Source organism: Magnolia sinica, chromosome 17, assembly GCF_029962835.1.
Source record: "Magnolia sinica isolate HGM2019 chromosome 17, MsV1, whole genome shotgun sequence".
NCBI classification, from domain to species: Eukaryota; Viridiplantae; Streptophyta; class Magnoliopsida; order Magnoliales; family Magnoliaceae; genus Magnolia; species Magnolia sinica.
The window spans coordinates 11,585,081-11,607,621 of NC_080589.1; the positions used below are offsets into that span (position 1 = coordinate 11,585,081).

The following is a 22,541-nucleotide window of genomic DNA, read 5'->3' on the forward strand; positions in this document are numbered from 1 at the left end:
AAGACCGTCCAGATCACTGACTGAAAGAGCATCACCAACAAAATTACACAGAAAAATAGTATTAACCGTTTGGCTTTTCATTTTGAATTTGGACCACTCAATATTCTACTTTAAACAGCCGTTAAAGGGATAGTCAGAATTGCTTGATCAGGTGATTTTTAATTTGGATGGTCTAGATGGCTATACATCGGTGCCACGTGTGAGTAGGATGAGTCACCACCATTTTCAAAATGCCGCTGAACTAACATAAGAGTAGCCGTACATTGAAAGTGGTGACGTGGCAGTATGTCACACGTGTGAGACAGATAGGCGATCTACCGTGGAGGGTGTACCAAGATCCTGCACAAAATCAGTCCTTGGATGGTCTAAATCAGTACCTGGGCCTTTTCATAATTAATGTGGACCATCCACTTTTTTATCCGCCCATCAGAGGCTAGGATGGTCTGATAAAAGTGGTCCAACCCTAGTAGGACCTTTAAGCATCCATTCAGTGATATATCTGTTTATCCATGCCGTCCATTACTTTTTTAAAATCATATTATGTTATGGACCTAAAAATGAGGTAGATCCAACTCTCTAGTGGACCACACCAAATGATAAAATTGGGTTGCATTAAATGCATATTAAAATCAAGAGTCATACATGGTATAGTCCCAAGAGCGTTGGATCAGATCTACTTATTTTTGAGCCCATGCCTTAACATAATCTTAGAAAAGGAATGGACTGTATTGGTAAACAGATATATCAAGGTGGGCCCACACATAAAGTGTGGCACTTCTGAAATAAGGGTAAATTCAAGGAAGCCGATGCGATGAACAGTGTAGATCAATCACAAGACCATTTTGCTGTAATTGACCTGACCGTCCATTATACTAACAATTGGTTTGATGGTGGGGATTATCTGGTTAAAATGAACCTTAGATAAGGGCAATCCAAGGTGGGGTCCGCTGTCAGCCTGATGGATGAACCATAACTTAATAAATCAATGCGAACCACCTGCTCCACTTATCGTCAATCAGACGGTTAGGATTGTCCGATGGAAATTATTCTTTAACAATTGGTTTGATGGTGGGGATTATCTGGTTAAAATGAACCTTAGATAAGGGCAATCCAAGGTGGGGTCCGCTGTCAGCCTGATGGATGAACCATAACTTAATAAATCAATGCGAACCACCTGCTCCACTTATCGTCAATCAGACGGTTAGGATTGTCCGATGGAAATTATTCTTGAAATAGATGAGCAATACAGGGTGGGACCTAAATGATTAACGGTTGTAGTCAATTACTTTAATGATTTTATTATATATTGATAGGGGTGGCTCATTTTAGTGGCCATTGATATGATGATCTTGAAGAAACATGCAACCAGAGTTGGGCTCCACGTGATGGACGGTTCAGATAGTTGATTGGACCTCTTTAATTTGATGGTTTACAGATGTGATGTGGCGAGTAGCTGCTATGATGAGAAGATGGCAGGAAATCCTTCTAGAGCTGAGTAGGTGGATGGTCCGCCTCAGTGGATGGTCCGCCACATCAGGTGAATGTGGCACTACGGAAGTGACGTCACCAAGTTCCATGGGTCCCTCCACGATGTATGTTTTATATACACCGTCCATCCATTTGAAGAGACCATTTCAGGGCATAAGAAGAATAAGTCAGATCCGGAGCACCAATGGACCCCACCATATAAAACAGTTGAGAGATTGACGTCCACCATTAAACACTTCTAAGGCCGCTAAAGTTTTCACTTTTCCTTTATTTAATGTCTATGTTATCTCATGAACAAGCTGTATCTCAAATAAAAATAACAGGGATCTTAAGAAGGTTTCAGTGGTGGGCGTCACTCTCCCTACTATTTTATACAGTAGGGCCGTTATATCTTTGGGTTTGTCTCCTTCTTTAAATATCAAAATAAAATAACTTATCCAAATAGATGAATGGTGTGAATACAATACATAAATCATGATGGATCCAAGGGCACCGAGTAATACTAACCGGTTGGGCAGCAATACTCACTACCAAAATGACATGACCAAGTTACGTAAGACCTACTGTTATGTATGTGTTGTACCCACATTATCCGTTCATTTGGAGAAATCATTTTAGAGCACGGTAAATAAAAAGAATGAGCCAAATACAAATATGAAGTGGATCCCACCACGAAAAACAGTGAAAAGAGTGACATCCACTGTTGAAGCCTTCTTAAGGTCCATTGTGATATTCATCACGAAAGAAGGGAAAACACAAATTTCAGCTTGGTCTGAAACTTTCGTGGCACTAAGAAATTTGTAATGGTGGGTGTCACTCTCCCCACTGTTTTATATCGTGGGGTCTATTTAAACTTTGGATTTGATTCATTCTCTAGCTTATTCGGTAGCTTATGCCCTAAATTAATATCTCAAAATGAATATACAATACAGATAAAGCACATGCACATCATGATGGTCCCACGTAACTAGGTGACGTCACTCCAGTAACAAGTCCGCCTAATCAACCAGTCAGTACCTAATCCGCGTCACTTGGATGTCGCCCCATCTTTTGCTGTTAATGGATTTCTTAAAAAATATATATATAATAATCACGGCTCAAATCATAGTTCAAATCCCTGACTGGACTTCTTTATTGTGTTAGCCGCCGTTCTTGAAAATAAATAAAATAAAAAGAAAAGAAAAGGACAGGAGGGTTTGCATCTTCCAATCAAAGCAATTCTAAGTACCTCCCTCTCTTCAGAATGGTGGACGTGGAAGTTGAATATAATATATCTTCTGTCTTCTACTCTTGCTGGGGTGGTAGACTCTCAGGAGTTGAGACTCCCGATCAAGGGTTCGAGTACTCATAGGTGGTGAAATTCCACCAGTGTGCGTGTATAGGGGAGTGTGCGCGTGTGTAAAAAAAAAAAAAAAAAAACAACAAAACTTCTGTTTTCTAACTTTCTACTTTTTCTTTTTTTTTTTGTGAAAGAATAAAAATTCTATTACTAACCAGAAAAACTAAGCTAAAACTGTAAGGTGCTGCATTATTGAAATAAGGGATCTTTACCGGCCAAAAAACCTAAGGCCTGCTGCGCGATTGAAAGAAGGCTTTTTAGTAAAATAGAGTTAAGGTATGGCCGTTCTAAGAGAATGGCATCCCTTTCCATTTCTTTTATTTTTTTGGCATCTTCAGGGAGTGATTGGCAAAGGGTATTAGATGAGATTATGTGGGATAGAATTACATTTTGTCCCGTGTAAATTCCATCCATCATTTGGAGAGGATGAGAAAGGTTGAGATTAAGTAGGATGGAATTGCATTTGGTTCCACACAGGATTTCCATGAATTTTGAAATTCACTACACATGTGAGCCCCACATTGTGTATGCATTTATTTATGCTGTCCATCCACATACACCATGTACATGTGACATTCTGATTTTATGTGTGTACAAGTGAATGACATCCGTTGTGAATTTGATTACAATTCCATGGTCCATCAAACATGATTTTGTTTAATCTAGTGTTTTCCAGTAGCAATAGTTTTATCCCAAACAAAGAATTGAATGGCTAAAATAACATAGTATTTCTCAACGTGATATCATTGTGCAATAAATATGTGAATCCCATCTAATACAATTCAATACCATTTTAATCGACGGACCAAACATGCCCTTAGGGGGTGTTTGGGGCATGGCAATGGGAAGTATTAGGTGGGATGGTATTCAAAAAACATAATTATTACCCATGGCATGGATTGATACCTTTTATCATGGGATAAGCTTAATTCCCTGCTTTGTTTGTAATAAAGTGGTACATTGAATAGATATACCTACCTTCATTTGAAACTATTGAGAATAACACACATGTATTATATATAAACCGTTCATTTTTTTTTGTAACCTCATTTTATGGCATGGGCCTAAAAATGAGGCAGATCCAAAACTTTGGTGGCCCCAAAGAAGTTTTCAACGGTAAGTATTCAATCCCCATTGCTTTCTATGGTGGGGTCCATTTGAGCTTTAGATCTACCTAATTTTTTAGCCCATGCTTTAAAATGATCTCAAAAAATGGGTGGACGGTGTGGATATAGGCCACACATCATGGTGGGACCTACACAACTTGTGCCATCTAATACCATGCACCAAACACTCCCTTAGCGCATGTTTGGGAAGTGGGATTAGAAGGGATTAGGTGGGATGGGATTCATCTGGTCCGTGCCATTTCCACTCTATGTTTGGGAAGAATGGAAAAGCTTGGAATTAGATTAGATGGAATTGCATTGGGTCCTGTGCCAATTTCACTCAATGTTAGCAAGTTGTGGTCCCATCATGATGTGACAGCCTTCATAGAACCCCATTCTCGGATCCCAGCACTCATTCACCAAGTTTCGATCCTGAGATGTTACGAGGAGGATTTTCAACATCAGTTTGATTCGTAATAAGCATAACCAAAGGCATAACTCACAAACAAAAACTAAAAACTCCATCACATTTCCACTATGATCAAAAACTTTACAAGTACAATGAGCATAAAGGGAAATACAATGATGATGATCAAAAACTCCAAAATGATCTGCCACGCGCCCAAGCCTCAACGCTGCTGCGATCCAACGTCACCTGCACGCAACGGTCGTGCATAAGCTTATAGAAAGCTTAGAGGGTGGTAAAAGTGTATGCTCAAGGTGGTAATGTAGTTACGCAGTATCAGGTAATGCGGAATATGCTGATGAAGGCTAAGAATACCATAGCCGTACCAAGGCCATGCGATGCAAAGCATGAATGATGTCGGCCATACCAAGACCATGTAATGTGAAATGCAACTCAAGCATACAAATCCTCATCTAAGTCCACATATCAATACAAATCAAAATTAATATATCTTGTCTAGTACACTCCAAGGTGGTAATACAGTTATACAGTATCAGAGTAATGCGGAACATGCTGATGAATGCCAAGAATGCCATTAGCCGTACCAAGGCCATGCGGTGCAAAGCATGAATGATGTCGGCCATACCAAGACCATGTAATGCGAAATGCAACTCAAGCATACAAATCCTCATCTAAGTCCACATATCAATACAGCTCAAATCTGGAATATCACCGGGGTCTAGTACACTCCAAGCCAGATTGCCGCCCCATCGCGCGCAATAAGGTGAGTGGAAAAGACCTCACTATCCGCCTGCCAATATCAGGCTCGGCTCGTCAATAGCGGACCCATTCCTCAAGCTGGTCAGACTCAGCCTAGCATTGCCCCCTACTCTCGGGCGAATAAGGCCGCACCCCCTTCCAACCAACTACGACACAGTGGAAAGCACAACCGTCTGGTAATCGGCACTCGGTGCTCATGCACCCACTCGGTCTAGACGTTGGAGCAACCTCTTGGTACCATAAGGGTTTAGGGACTTTCACCCAGGGATATCTATAGCACCCCATGTAGAACAATATTTTCGGTATCCAATCCTGCCAACCACGATACGTCAGTGGAGGCTACGGCCCTGATGTCGCTAGGGCGTACAGTAACCATATCACACAATGCGAATGCATGAATCATACTATCCAGTCATACAGCAATCCTGCGCGTATCATGCGCTCATGTAGGGCAACACCCCCTATCCGGGAGCCCCTAAACAATCTGCCCGAAGGCATATGCTATGATCAGTCACTTCTCATACCAAGCATACATATGATGCGTATGATCATGAGTTATGGAGCTATACTACACATGTTATAAAGTAATGCACTATCCTTACAACGCAGATGGCCTAGATGGCCTACACACAACAAGTACGGGCCAAACAATGGGCCCTAGGGAGAGTTGTAATGTGGACATTTAACCAACATTATACTTGCAATGTGGACGTCAAACCAACATTGCTCCCAAGGCACGACTGTCATAATCATTATTACATAAACTATGTTGGGATCACACATTGCAATGGACCTTAGGTACATCCCATTGGGCCTTAAATACATCAAATGGGCCATATCATATGGGCCTTATATTCATCAAGTAGGCCACATCAATGGGCCGCACCAATGGGCCTTATGTGCATTGCAATGGGCCATAACCCGTGGGCCTTAGAATGCATCAAATGGGCCTAATCTCATGGGTCTTATGTGTATCAAATGGGCCACACCAATTGGGCCCCATATGTACATCAAATGGGCCTCAACCCATAGGCCCCAATACATCTTAATGGGCCTTAACCCATGGGCCCATAATACATCAAATGGGCCTCAACCCATGGGCCTTACATATATATCCAAGTGGGCCTCAACCATGGGCCACAAATACATCTAATGGCCTCACAACATGCCAAGGTGGGGTCCACTTGGACTATGGATCTAGCTCATTCTCTAAGCCCATGCCATAAAATAAGCTTTTAAAATGGTTGGGTGGATGGGATGCAGCACATGCATCATGGTGGGTCCCACTGTCATTGGACAGTGTGAATAAACCACATGCATCACCGTGGGCTCCACCGTCAGCTAGACGGTGTGAATAAAACTGATGCACCATGGTGAGTTCCACTATCCACAGCCGTGGACGGTGTGGTAACATATACAACAATGGTGGGTTCCACATGTGTGGCCCACCATAGTGTCTTCCCGCCATCCAACTCGTTGACAAGGTCACACTGACTGAGTGAAAGGAAAACACAAATTTCATCTTGATCCAAAACTTCCGTGGCCCACAAAACAGCTTTCAATGGCGAAGTTCAATATCACGCTTTCTGCAGTGTAGGCCACTGAGCCGTGGATGGAGTCGAAATTTGGAGGGGGTCCACCGGGAGTGGCCCACCTCGTGAATGGGTTGGATGACAAATAAACATCAAAGTGGGGCCAGTAACCAGGCAGTTTTCTGTTTCAATTATAGAACATATCACGAGTCTTTTAACACTACCTTCACTTATATTTTTTTTGTTTGTTTCACATTTTTTTTGCCATTTAGATCTTTCAGTTGTTAGTTATTGGTCTTTGATCGGAAGAATCCACCATGCCCACTGATTTCTACAGCCCATAACACATCCATCAAGTCCAATATTGGGCATTTTTCAGTGTATGGAAAAATCTGGGGGACTTTAAACGGTGGAGATCACTGTTTGCTAAGGTATGGCCCACCAGATGATCCGATCAACCTCATTTTTTGGCTCAACGCCTAAAATGAGTTGGTATATAGGATAGATGGCATGGATTGAACACCTGCATCAAGGTGGGGCCTACATGAGTGGGCCACCCATAAGCTTGGAAACAGCTGATATTTGTGTTTTCCCTTTTTTATCCAGTGTCCAGGGACGCTGGACGGTTTAGCCTTACATATGCATTTGAAGTGGGCCCTGCTTAGGTGGGCCACCTCATGGAGTATGGTGTGGATACAACACACACAAAGTAGGTCCCACTTGTAGATGGTTGGGTAGAATACATGCCTCATGGTGGGGTCCATTCAAGTGGGCCACACAACCATATCATGATCTCATAAAAGAAAATGAAATAGAGAGGGAGAGAGAGAGATAGAGAGTGGGACACGCGTGATGGAGGGACCCCGGCACTATGGGCCCTCCCTTCAATGATCTACAACATAAATCAAGTGGGTCCCATTACATGTGGGCCCATTAAATCGAAATCCAACGGTGGAGATCCCTTCTCCACTAAAATAGACGGTCTAGATGACCCTAAGTATGCAAGGAAAATAAACATCATGATGGGGTCCATGGAGAATGGCCCCATCATGGAATGATCATGATGATCCAAGTGGGCCATCGGCCACATCTTAGGGTCCAAAGTGAGATCCAAACCATTGATCGGTTGGCCTCACTTGGCCCATCATAAACACATGAAAATCTAGCCTATGACACACCCACCGCTTGATCTTCTTGCTCCCTTGGCTTCCTTAGCTCCTTAGCTTTGATTCCAACGGAGGAGATGAGGTTTGGATGGTTGAGATGGGAGATGAAAGGGTAGGAAAGGTGGGCCACACTTGTAGCTTGGAGGATATGGGGAGAGGCTTGGACGTGTGGTGGTTTCTTTCTTGCTTGGGAATGGTTTGAAAAAAAAATGCGAAAGAGAGTTGTAAAGAGAGAGAGAAAGAGTGATGGGTGATGGAGTGATGGATGTGGTGAGTGATGGGTGTAAGAGATTTTTTTTGACTTTTGTGGCAAATGGTGTAAGAGAAGTATGGGCTTTTTAAGAACTTTTTGACTTTGGGGCTTACTTGGGAAAGGGTGAAAGGTGATGTGTACTTGACATGATGGGATTGATGGGTTGATTGATTGATGTGATATCTCGTAGAGATTCTCTCAGAATTCGCACGTGCAACATTTTTCTCGCACCGAATGCTGGCCCACATCTCCCAACCAGGGTATCGCCTCGGCGCGCTAGTCGCGGCATCGGAACTGCGGCGACGACGCGGTCGCTAAGGTATAAGTCCTGGGTTGAGTCGATTCAGGTTGACGACATGTGAATTAGGGTCGCGAGCAAATACCGGTTAAGGGTCGAAGGTTGTCGAAATTCGACCGGGAAGAATGGAAAAGCTTGGAATTAGATTAGATGGAATTGCATTGGGTCCTGTGCCAATTTCACTCAATGTTAGCAAGTTGTGGTCCCATCATGATGTGTGGGCTATATCCACACCGTTCACCCATTTTTCGAGATTATTTTAGAGCAAGGCCAAAAAATTAGGTAAATCTAAAGCTTAATTGGACCCCATCATAGAAAGCAACGGGGATTGAATACTTACCGTGGAAAACTTCTTTGGGGACACATAAGTTTTGGATCTACCTCATTTTTAGGCCCATGCTATAAAATGAGGTTACAAAACAAAAGAACGGTTTAGATATAACACGTGTGTTATTCTCGGTAATTTCAAATGATGGTGGGTACCATTCAATGTACCACCATATTATCACCAAAGCATGCCATTAATCTTATCCCATGCCAACAGCGGACAATCTCTGCCATGAGTAATAATTATGTTTTTTGAATCCCATCCCACCTAATCCCTTCTAATCCCACCGCCCAAATAGGCCCTTAGTGTTTCAAGGGCCCATTTGGCCAGGAGGATTGGAAGGGAATGGAAGTTAAATACAGGGATTGGCCGGGCGTGCCAAATAGACTGGGTGATCTGGACCCGGGATATAGCAATCCCATGGATCTTAAGACAATCCACTAACAACACCATCATTACCTTTAAATCTCGTCCAATCCACCCTAATCCGTTCAAATTTGCCCGTTTGGTTCGAGGGATTGGAAGGGATGGGAAGGTTTAATCCCGGGATTGGCCGGGCATGCCAAACAGGCTCAATATAGCAATCCTGGCAGATAGCAATCCCATGGATCTTAAGACAATCCACTGACAACACTATCATTACCTTGAAATGCATGCCATCCACCCTGATACCATTCAATCCCTTCCAATCCGCCCGGTCAAACGGGCCCAAAATTTTTTTAAGACCAAAATACTCACGGACCAAACACGCCCTTAGTGTTTTAATTTTTTTAAAGACCGAAACACCCTTGCCCTAATGAGCTTCCCTAGTATGATAGACGTTTTTTTAGTCTCGGTTCCAATACATGTCCCAATTGAAACAAGGTAAGGTATGATCGTTTTAAGAGAATAGCCTCCCTTCTTATTTCCTTTTTCTTTTTAACCTCTTTAGAGCTTTTAAAATCCTTTAGGACCAAAATACAGTTGCCTTTTCCCTAGTATGCATGGTAGAAGTTTTTTAGCCTCAATTCAATACATGATGTGACATCACGTGATGATTAAGCTTATTTAAAGGTGGATTTAATCCGTTCATTTTCTTCATGACTTGCCATTTCAATGGGAAGATGCAAATTTCAACCGGATACGAGCTCTTTGTGGCCCCACAACAACTGATAATGATAATTGTTCACTTCCAACTATTTTCTTGTATTGTGATCTACCATATCTATGGATGTGATTTATTATTTGGTCCATAGACTTAGATAAAATTCTGAATCTAATGGACGGAATTGATTCAACACATACCCCACGGTGGGCCCTACAACCCCTGACACAAGACAACCTCGACCCTTAACACACGAACAATCTCGAACCTTAACATGTGACAACCTAATCAATGGGCTTTGGTCATGTTCCGTGAAACACATAAGTCACAGTGGCCTCGCTTATTGATGAAGCTTGTTTAGAATTTTCAAATTTAGTTTAGTGATTGATGTGTCATCATCATTATCATAGCTGTCTTGATTATTTGGGGATAGGGATTGATGTGTAACTTCATTATTTCAATTTTTTTAGTATTCTTTTATCATGGAATATGTTCAAGATGGAATTGTTGGATATACTAATGTAGGTAAATCATCTCTAGTTAACCGTTTGCTGAAACGAGCTGGAATTGTCGGAAATCCAAATGTAGGTAAATCATCTCTAGTTAACCATTTGTTGAAACGCCAAATGCACACAACTCCCAGGCTAGGAGTCACAAGCGAGTTGAAGTAAGCTTTTTCTTTTGAATACTTCACACACAAAGTAGGATGTCCACGGACGCACACAAATAAAAAAGAATGAGAAGAAGAAGAAAAGAACAAGCAAAAAAAAAAGTAGGATGACCGCAAGCATGATAAGCAATGTATCTAAGCATGATGTCTACAAGCATGATAAACAATGTATCTTTTAACAATGTGTGATGACATTGGAGAGAGATCATATAATGTGGTTATTGTAGCTGCGACCGTGGCGAATGACTCGGTTGTTTCTGAGAAGCTTTTCCAATTACTTCCTAGAAAGTTGATCACTCAAGGCGTCCAGCGAATTGGTTTCTGCATGCTGAGTGAAAGTTGTGGTAGAAAAGAAATAGTTGGAAGAGAATGGGCATGACCAGAATCATGAGGTAAAGGCCGAGTTTGGATGCACATGCATATTGAAATTAGGACATTCTTTTTAATTGAGAAAAAATGAGCAAAATCAGTGGGTGTTCCCAAGCATTCACAATGAGGTAAGTAGCCCTTTAACTGCGGTTGTGTTTGTCTCAAATCACAACTCAGAGAGTAACACAAATTGCAATTTGGAGCAGATACATCAATATGAATGATATGGATATCACAATTTGGTTATTTCAATTCACTAGACTAATGATGGCTATTCAGTTTGATGGTGCATCTGGGTGGACCCAACGGTACGGCCAGCAATCACCCAGCTTAAGATTGAGGACTTGGGTTCATTAACACTCCGATGACCTTAGCCATCTTATTTGCGAATTGTTTTTTGAAATTGACCATTTGTGGCCAACTATCAGATGTAGCAGTTTGTAATATGAGTGATTTCCAAGTTAATCTCCATCAACATTGGTGCCAACTATTTTGAGGATTGACCAATGTGCATGCCTTGGATACCATGAATGAGTGGCCACAAATTAATAGTGGCTAAATAGGCAGCTTAGCCTGTTCTCCATTAAATAGTTTTCTCTGTTCTTTAAGGGTGTGTTTGGATGCAATATCAAATTGATTTTTTTTTGAGCAAGTAACTGGGAATTTCATTAAAATGAAGGCCACAAAGTGGGAATACAAAACAAGCAACCAACAAAAACCAGAAAACAACCACGAACAATGCCAGACCACCAGGTTAAATGATCTAAATAACCAGGGGCCTCAGAGAAGGAATGACCTGACTGTGCTGCACCAACCCCTCCACAAAGCTTCAGTTGATCTGCTTGTTGCTCAAATGGTTGGTTTTCTCCATCGCAATCGTGAGTTTGATGGTTTGATGCTAGCAAGTTCAAGTATCAGTTTGACCGCATGATAAGAAAGTGCCAGTTTTTTAACGTGAGAAATGCAGCCAAGTCGAACAGTTCTCCACCGCTATTGCTTTTGAGAAACTGTTGGTTGATTTGGAGAAGAAAATAATTGATGTGAGTTTTGATTTGTTGGTTATTCATTGTTTACATGTAGCTTAAGTTTCATTTGGATTTTCTTTTTAATTTGAACTATTATTCTTTGGAATTTGGTGTATGTTTTTATCTTTTCTAATCCAAGTATCCAACACAAAAATAAATCTTTAAACAAAGGTCCACGAGACAATCTCAAAGAAGCAAAGCTAGGGATTGTTTTTCTTTTCTCTGGTTCTCTCTCAATAGCAATGTTTTCCATCTAATCTTCTTTGCATTTCCATCCAACAAGCCAACATTTTTGGTCCACGTATTGAACATTTCAGACAAGGTATTTTCAAGCATTTACCTTATTTTACTCATTATATGATGTGACTATCTGCATATTTTTCTACTCTTGCGTACTTAAAAGAAAACCAACTTACCTTTTTTCATATACTTTAAAGTGGGTGGAGCTCCATGGAGATTGTGCAGGTTATGATGATCCAGCAATCGTGATTGGTATTGGGACCATTAATGGTAAAAGCTATATGTTCATTGGCCATCAGAAAGGAAGGACGAAGGAGAACCATCGAGCACAACTTTGGCATGCCAACTCCACATGGGTATGTTTCTAGGACCCTTGAATAAATGAATAGAACGCACTCTAGAGAAAAATTTCAACATAGAAATAGAAAGACCTTCAAATGCTTTGTCAAATCATCATTCAAAACTTATGAGAGAATTTATTTTGTTCCGTTTACTAGAATTTGTTTGTCCCATTTTATGCCTTTTTCTTGTTCTTGTTTAAAGTCCCATGAAACCTGAATTTATATGTTTTTCTTCTATAGTTTTAGAGGGTGTTGAGGATGTAGATTTTCGCCTAGAGAGCACTAGGGATAAAAAAATCTTTATTTTAAAAACCCCTTAATTAGATTTACACCAGCTTACAACTCCACGTTTGACCTGTAGTGTTCTTTCACTTGGGAGATAGGCATGAGGCGACTGAACAGCCATCTTCGACTCCTTATTGGTGCGAATTGAAGTTTATGACTTTTATTCCTTGTGTGTGTGTGTGTGTGTAAATAGACTAGGAAGGTGTTTGAATGATGGTTTGCAAGTGAGTTGAGTCTTTGTATTTAGGACGTTTTATTGTGGTGTATTTGGATTGAATAATGATTTGTTTGAATGATGGTTTGTAAGTGTTTTGAGTCTTTTGTGCTTGGGATGCATTATTATGATGTATTTGGATTGAATAATGATTTGCGTAATGTGGATTGAGTGTCTCGAGTCTTTTGTGTTTGAGATTATTTTAGTGTCTGGATTTGGATTGAATAATGATTTGTCAAAAAAAAAAAAAAAAGTGAATTATGGTGATTTAGATATATTAAAATTTGTTTATCATGTCTACAGGCATAACCATAGCCCTGAGGCTCAATGACGAGTTTGTGCCTTAGCCTACATGAAAGTGCAAGTACTTATAGATATGGGCTCATGTTATTAGACTGGTTGGACACTTGCATCGATGGATCACTTCAAGTCTATAAACCAGGAGGCCTATCATGCATTGATTATATTAACTTGTCTATGTACTAGCTTTGACTAATCCTTAGACATAAGAACATTTTAGAAGTTCAAAGTCTTAGTGGTATGTACTTTGGCTCATCTTATGAGTTACATTGGTGACCAACATGTGGCTAATCGAGGATCATATGATTCAACAAGGGACAACTTGTTTGCCCATGACATGATTATTGAACTAATCTTGTGATTTGGATCATTCATCAAGTATTTTTTTTCAATTGGCTAGCATATCTTCCATTTCTAATAGTTAATCAAAGTTTTTCAACTATTAAATTTTTTTTTATTTGTTTTAAATTATTCTTGATGGACATCTAATGCTTAAGATCCGTTGTTCAATCCTTTGGACCTATGTGAGATGTTTGTCTAGGGATGGTGGCCATGAGAGTGAGAGGATATGTCAATTTGAATACATGGATAGGCATGATGTCGACTTTAAATGTAGCAGGGCAATGCCAAAATTTATAGAGTAACGGAACACTATACTTGTGTCTCTCCCTAAAACCGTAACTCCTTTTACATAGATCTATGCCAGAAGGGAAAAAAGAGCTTCAAACATTTATACTCATGGGTGTCACCACCACACACACACACACACACACACACAAAGCCTTTTCCCCTCACTCCTTCCATGCACATGCCCATATGTGGGGTGGTCCAGTCGTGAACGACTTTCTCATCAAACATCTCTAGTATTATAAGGGTATGTGTGAGGTTTTCCTCACTTCTCATATGGGATAAATCGGTGAGAGATTTCCTGATTGGAGGTTAGGTATTGGGTGACAATATCTAATCTTACGACATTGATTACTAGTAACTTTATTACAATTTTATATTGATTTTAGATTTAATTATGTCTAAATGAGGATCCATTAACTAAAATATTATTTTGGAAAAGTTTATGCTCCCATTGTCTTTCGAAAAACCGCAACTAAGTTTGTTGTGAAGGTAAACCAAGTAGCAAAAGCTTGAAATTGCAACCCATTTCACATTAATTTACCTTTGGAACTGTAACGATGATAGATGTCAATAGCAAAAGATACCCAAATGTTTCCTTTGTGATTTGGGGTCCAAACCATTTCATTAGAGAAGTCTGATGGATATCTGGTTTGAATTTGGTTAATGATTTCCATCATATCATTACAATGGTTGGCACACATCTCCAGTGGATGTCAATAGTCATTAGAAGGTGCCATATGTTGGAGTGGATAGATACACAAACGAGCCCAAAATCAAAATTTGTTAATGAATCTTCCTTCTTGGAGCCATGGATCTAGCCAAAAGTTCCTTGGCTTGTGAGATATATAATGTGATTTTTCGATATAATACTAAGGATGCTACACCAAGCCCACAAAGTATATAAATCTATTTGAATATTTTGTTGGGGAACCGTGGAAGCACATAGAGACAAATCAAGCAAGGTACACGCAATCGCATAACCAAGTCCAAACAAGAACAATTTGAATTTTATATGGAAAAACCCTTACAGGAAAAAACCACGGCACAAAGCGATGAGTAATGCACTATGAAAGCAGGAATTACAAAAGATGGAGTCTTGCCAATTCGAACATGCCTCGAATCTACTTCACAAGCCCTAGCTATGCCCTTGAACCCTTAAAAACGAATTAGAAAGCATTAATCCACCTCTCTCATCCCAAATCATGATTACACCCGATATATAAACCATCACAACTAGAATAGGAAACAAATCCCGCACTAACAAAATTATGTGCGCACGCGCTCGATGGGACCTTTGATGGCATTGACATCCTATCAAGAATATGTCGATGGTATCAGACTCCTTCGATGACATTGAGTAGCAACACCAAAATGTTCCAACAACCATCATGGATTTTTTGGATTTTTCCGATGGGATCAAGCATCTGTCGATGGCATCGACAGACCTTGTTATTGACAGATTTAAGACATCAACAACATATTATAGATTGGTTTTCCACATTTGGCTCATATAAATTGTCTAATTATGATTTTCCAAATGGCTAGAATTTGCCTATTTGTGTAGTTCGATCAAACACAAAGCCACACATGTTAACGTGTAGACACCTCACCTAGGGTTGACGAGTTGATCAGAGAACTATAGGAGCCCTAAAACCCAAGCCAAATCCAAGCCCAAGCCCAGGCCGATTAACCTTTGGGGCCACAATAAGGCAAAATTGAGTGGACTAGAGGAGAGATACCACCACACAGGGAGCCCTTACAAAAAAATGGGGCCCATCACGTGGCAGACGGTGCATGCGTTACCTGCTACATGGATCCCCATAGTATTTTATTGTGTGTGAGGTGGGAGTGACAAAGCTAGCACTATATCGGGCAACTCACCTTGGGCGAAATGACCCCTTGCTTTAGTTTTTACTCAAAATTAAGTCTCTTATAACTTGATCCATCCAGCCATCCACATTGCGCTATATGGCACTCCTATTCTAGCAGTCAATCTCAGCCTTTAGAGCCTTTTTTACTCGTAGACTTTACAGGAATCAACATGATGCCACTTCAAAATCTTATAAATATCCCATTTCACTTCACATCTTCAATCACTCACCATTACTAAGAGAAGCTTAAGGAAGAGAAGAGTGAGAGAAGGAGAGTGGGATCTAGCCCAACCATCGACTAATGAGAGAAAAGAGTGTTAGGAGTGGAGTTTCTAGCCCAAGTCAACCCAACCAAGCTTAACCCTTAGCCACCTGAGCCACCTTGAAAATTGATTTGATCCACTCCAAATCAACCCGTTCATCCACTTACCTAACTTGTATCAACTTCATTCATACTTGCATATGCATTATGCATCATTATCTCCATCCCAACCCACTTGCTTGTTTTGTCAGTTCGAGTGTATACTTTGCAGCTTGTCAATGTACCAGATCTTGCCCATAAAAAACTCAGATCGACTAGTCTTTCAACCGTTTCTTTGAGTGGGTGAGTCTGAGTAGAGAACTTTGACCCGATCAATCGCTTGAAGAAGGCACCGCTTTTCTACACTGCGCATTATACATACATTTGCATCATTTGTGCACAAGAACTAATTTAATCCCATGATATTTCGTCTTATCCTGTGAAGAACAGACTGTACGCTCGTACGGGCAGAAAGAGTGCCTGACACTTTCCTGCATTATTACCATGGTACTCTACCTAAAATTTTTGGTTGTAGATCAGGAATCATTTTAAGACAAGGAATCCTCCAGTTCCTTCTTTTAAGGTTTCTACATGGTCTAGCCGGCTATGAAAATATGAGTAATCCGCTAGTGGCGACCCCAATTCATATATACAATACCTCAAGCCATAAATACATACAAAAGCTTGAAAAGGCACCCATGAGCGTGATTTGCCTGTGATCCAGTGTCTACATAATGAAGGTTGTCATTTGGTTAAGCGTGTGCGGTTAGGATGGTGCAGGCGTGTCAGAGTCGTACTATACTTGAGTTTGGTTGAACACTAGTTACCTTGGTGCTAAGATAGACAGATTGAGACTGAATTTATGAGATTGGTCACCTTTGTCAGCCATCAATTGTTACAACGATAATCTTAAAGGATAGGGATTAGTCATTTTAAATAGATTCTTTTTGCCTTGCGTTTATGACTTTTCTTTGAACAATGATTGTAGGTTTTGTATTTCTCAATAAAATAATGATGAAAAGATTTAAAGGCAAAGGCTAACAATATCGATTTTATTGATTTATATTTGAAACTTAGTATAATCAACAAAGAAATAAACAGAAGATAAATACCTTCAATTGCTTGTATGGACAAATTATTGAGGTGGATTGGTCAACATGATGGAACCGAGTTGTGATTTTCTAAGGACTCAGTTGATTGGGGATCCAACGACAGTAAGTCGTTGATATTTATATTATTTGTAATTATATTGCAACGATGACATTGGACAATAGCAATTTAAGCTAACTTAAAATCCGGACGTTCTGCAACATGGTTGGACAGAAGTGGATAAACTAGAAACTAAAGATAAGAAGCATTACGCTGTACAGATTGATCGCATTGGGTGTGGGCCTCAAGCTCTTCATCATATGTTGTTTATATAGATTAGGAGGAGCAGTGGTTGTATATAAGATTGTGCATCGTGAGAGATTTGGATGATTGGTTATAAGAATCTTCTTGATTTTCCACGTAACCATAGCCAATTATATCAGTGCAGTACATATGAAAGATCCCATAATCCTATTGCTATTTTTAGTATAGTGATATATTCATCACGAGTTTCTTTTGATAGAACTCTAGTATTTAATGCTTCCAGTTGTCCACGTATCTAACTCCGGTTGAAGTTCATGTGCACCACGTGTAGCATGGCTGCCATGTGACAACTTCTCGATCATTCGATCCGGCTATGTTAGGCCATGTGTAAACATCGTCAACCCCTTTTTATGATTTTCCACATTTGTTTCAACAAGCATGCTTGATCAATGATGCCGATGGGAGCAAGATCGGGCCTGCCATCAAAGAGCGGGCAAGCATATATGTTCCCAATTTATGGAGTGTACCTTTGAACTACCCGTAGAAAATTTCTAATTTTTAAATCATAGTTCCACCCGTTAGAGCCGAATTGAAGGTGATTTGTACTTCTAACTGTCCATTTTCATATATGCTTGCGGCCCACCTGATAATCAGAGTGGACGACCATTTGTAATCATGAACTTAATCATGGGGCCCATCTGATGAGAGGCATATCTCGAATAGTGTGCCTTATTGGCACTTCGTAGGGGATTCCTGGCTTCTGAGTTACCGTTGTAGCACGTGCAAATCTCACCTGCTTACCAGGCACGTGTGTTCCATGAAATGAACATCTTTTGCCTATTATTGGTCAATATATACTAGGGGACCCACCTAATAAGTGGTTAGATGTTGCCGCATTGAACCCACTGCAGCCACTGCACAAAAATGGACAGCTAGAATTAAAAAAATGAGTGGACCATACAACTACTATGGGCCCACCAAAAAATGGACAGTCAAATTAGAAAGAAACAAAAAAATAAAACTAGGTATAAAAACATTCCATTGCCGGGATTTGAACCCGGGTCGTCTGGGTGAAAGCCAGATATCCTAACCGGACTAGACGACAATGGATTTGTGTTGATATTTAGCAAATAAGATTATATATTTAAAAAGACCCAAAACATTAGTATATCATTAATGAACAATATTAATCGTAGAAAAAGTTGGAAAAATTAGTTGATTGGATTTTCTAATCCAAGAGAACTACCTAACCAACAGTCAGGATCACCTAATCAGAAACGGTTTTTGGGTTTAATTTTGTCTCGATCATTAAAAAGACAGTAAAAGTAGGTTATAAAAAAAATGAAAACACCAAACATGGAATTTATTGAAAATGATATATATATAAGTGGGCGAGGGTACACACATACATATATCTGTCTATGTATGTGTACATTATATTTAAATAAGGTTAAAGTAAAACACTCGAATTAAAATACTTAAAATTTCTATATGCATGAGGAATTATGTATGTAGGTAATTGATGGTGGGTTAATTTTATTATTTACTTCTCTGAAATTCTTTCTTTTCAAATATATCTTATGTAAATCGATCGATCTCAGCTGATTATTCAGCCATTTACTAAATTGCATTAGACGTGGGCTAGAGTTGACATTGTGCCACTTGCCAGTATAAGCTTATGGTGCTACTGGGCAGATGTGGGGCCCACAAGACGTACCCAGGATATCCAAACTGTCAATCAGGTGAATGGACTCATGCTACCACCACGTATCACAGACTGGAATGATCCACCACTTTAGCTGGGCCACAGCACAGGGAAAAAGATGGGAGGGAATGCCCACCCTTGATTAGCACCCTGGGCTTACCTGAGTTGCAAAACAGCCTGATGTTTTGCCTGTTCGGATGAAGGGTCTGAATTGGCATTGCATGGTCCCGCATCTAAACTAATGGTAGGCATCCACTCTCAACTTATCCTTGTAGTGTGGCCCACCTGAGGTTACACATCTTATGGATGGGTAGGATGTCCTGAATATATCACGTGGGCCCCACTCCTTTTCGGCACCACCGGAGCAGGCCCCATTGTATTAATGGTTGCGATCACCAATTTCTATTTCTAAATACCCCATAAGGTTTTTTTTTTAATAAAATGTTTTTTTACAAAATGTGTGTAATTCAGCTTACCGATATTTTTTTAATTCATATTTTAAAATGAAGTCATGCACCATTTCTTAAATGATGGTGACTAGTCCTTGTTAGGTGCGGAACTGATACACAGCAATCCAAACCATCTAAATTGTGGGTCCCATTCCGGGTGGGGTGTATGTATAAATCATACAGATCAAACAAGCCTAACACTTGAATTATGGGTTCCATTTTCGATGAAGCATATCTCTAAAATTGCTTTGATTAAGCAATCCTAACCATCCAAGTAACCTGAATATATGGTTACATAAAATGTTGAAAGGCCTAAACTTGAATGAAAAATCAGACTAGACAAGCTTCAACGAACGCCAGACAAGCTTGTCCTTGTAGACCCAGGTAGGCTATAACAAACAACATACAAGTCTAACTGGGATTAGCATTGATCTCGTCAGAGTAGACCAGTGCAAGTCTAACCTGGACAAGCTATCCAGGACTTGGAACTTTTGCTGCTAGCATATGGCCCCTTGAGAAGTGGGCAGGGCCAGGCCTGGATCCAGTCACTTGGCTCATGGACCAGACCTGTTTGAACAGAGATGCCGACATGTCATTCTTGAAGGCAGTGGTTCTAGGGTCCTCCAAAATCCTGAAGGGCTGGACTTATATGCAGACAAGGAAATATTAGAATGCTTGTTTGAGCAGTTTACTCTGCCGGATAAACTGTCCCTGGGGTGTCCCAAACCGCTCATCATCATGGCTCCCGCTGTAGATGGGGATAAACTGCAAAACGCTGCACCTGTTAGTTGCTGATTTGCAAGATCACAATTGAATGGTAGGATCATCGAACAGGATGTGTAACTGGGATATGTCCATTTCCAAAACAAAGCCCGTCTAATAAGCAGCTTAGATAACTGAAAAGCCCTAACAGCGCCAACTCTCTGTTGATCATTCCAATGCTGATCCAATAAAAAAACAAAAAAAAGCATGGTTCCTTTCATCACCCATGATGTTAAATTACAAGGCCCTAGTAAATCACCACCTGCATCACCAAATGGGCCGCCATTACATCCGGTGTATCATCTTAACCATAGCTTTTGTGAACAGTTGTCAAGTCAATCAAGTGGCGCATCGTCGGTCTGCCATGTGGGCAATTCCAAGGGGACTTGAGGCCCACCAAATGCTGAAGTATCTGCATCACAAGAAAAGAGAACAAAACATCAATATACTTGAAGCATTAGTTCCTCCTACCTAGTCTTTCATAGTGCATAGTGTATTGCATGAACACATGGTCTAATCGTGGAGAGGGATCTGGTATTAATATTACCTCCCTAAATGTGGTACCTGTGTATGATCTGGACCCTGTAATTGATGGGGAGAAAATCACTTGGCAAATCCTAACCAACATTTGGAGGAATCTTGACAATCATAAATGGGCAGCTAGGAAAAAGTCCAACCAACGGGTAACAGTTGATGGGCAAAAAAATCCTCCAACCAAAGGTTTGGATCATCTGATTGTGTGATTCTTGGCGAATGGCTTATCCAAGGTACAGTACACTAGACGATCAGTCCAGATCTCATATACCATGATTTTTGGATTTATTTGAAAACTTAAAGAGTATCCAAATAGTTTCAGTTCCTAACAACTGAAGATCCATCAGGGGCTTTCTTTCCGGAAAGAAGGGAAAAACTACAATATTATACCTTCTAAAAAAAACTGCAATATTATGGAAATTGAGTTTCAAATCTTATGCGGATTCTCTCATTTTGCTGGGGACCATTGAGATGATGTTCCTCACGTGGCATGGGGGAAACAAGGGGAGTGTTGTCAAAAATTTGGAGGCTAGCATTGTTAGCCGGCCTTTGGACTCTCTGGGGTGAACGGAATAATTGTTGATTTCGCAACTTTTGGGTTCGGCTCCAGAGATCCTTAAGAAGGCAAAGCTAGCGATTTTAGATTGGACTAGGTGATTGCTGGGGTGCTGGGTTTTGTTCCTTTTTGTGCAGTCATGCACCTTTGTATGGCTGCCTTCAGGCTTTTTTCAATAAAATCTGATTACCTTTCAACAAATAAAAAATAAAAAAGACTTGTGCAGATTCTCTGCCTCAGATTCAGCTCCAACACTCGTGTATCATAATGTAAATTACAGATTTGAATATCTATGCTGCATGTGTCCAGTCCTAGAATCAGGGCAGAATCCAGTTCTGAAAACATAAGTTGTTTGGGTTTACAAGAGTAATTCGCTAGCAGTTAAAGAAATGAATGAAATATCCCAACAATGACAGCAAAGAATGAAAAACCAACAATATCTGACAGAGTAAGCATGAAGTTGGTAGATGAAAGGGCTAGAAATGCATCCTACGATTGAGAAACAGAAATGTGATTAGAGCAAGAACAGATTGCAAAAGGACATGCACAACACATTGTCAGATCCTGCCCATTCATCTTTCGGCCCCACAGCAAACATTGCTTACCCCAACAATCAGGCTAGTCCACTTATCAAATGGGTGATGCATTAATGACAAAAATGGACTATTAGAAAATAAAAGGAGAAGCAAATGGCTATAGTCAATCTGCATGTCGACCTGATAAGTGGATGGAGTGGCTTGGTCTTTTGGCCAGGGTGTGTTTCATGGTTTTGAATGTCCATGTCGGTCAGCGTGTTGGTCCAGCGGAAAAATGATATGATACGGCGTCACGTATCGGTATCGGGGCCGTGTCGGTCATATTTTTTTTTTTAAGCCAAAGAATGAAGGAAAATATTAGGGAAAAAAGAAAAAGAGTGATAAGATATTCAAGAATAATTTTTTATTTTTATTTTTATTTATTTATTTATTATTATTATTATTATTTTGTATCTTAGACATGCATATGATGGTGTATTGGGCCATTCTTTGATGAGAATGTTGTCTGTCGGTTTGACTTATTGAAGTTCAACTAAATGGGCCCTAATTGAACACAAATCAAGCATGGTTTGGTGAACTAGGGTCTATTACATTACAATACAACAAAAAGAAGATAAAAA

The 22,541-nt window shown here is 40.2% G+C and overlaps 1 protein-coding gene and 1 non-coding gene across 6 annotated transcripts in view; both read right to left on the reverse strand.

The window, feature by feature from the left end:
- Positions 1–18,415: 18,415 nt before the first annotated feature.
- Positions 18,416–18,489, reverse strand: TRNAE-UUC (transfer RNA glutamic acid (anticodon UUC)). The gene has a single exon. It is a non-coding gene; the product is annotated as a tRNA-Glu (tRNA).
- A 1,850-nt stretch (positions 18,490–20,339) lies between these two features.
- The window catches only part of LOC131231927 (DNA mismatch repair protein PMS1), a 33,459-nt gene continuing 31,257 nt past the window's right edge, over positions 20,340–22,541 (reverse strand). For 4 of the 5 annotated variants that reach the window (XM_058228319.1, XM_058228320.1, XM_058228316.1 and 1 more), the window contains one exon: positions 20,340–20,707. In XM_058228319.1, the coding sequence (XP_058084302.1) occupies positions 20,600–20,707 (108 nt within the window). In that variant the 3' untranslated portion in view covers positions 20,340–20,599. Of the gene's footprint in view, positions 20,708–21,575; positions 21,721–22,541 lie in introns of all 5 variants that reach the window. The other variant, XR_009164567.1, reaches the window with a different exon arrangement.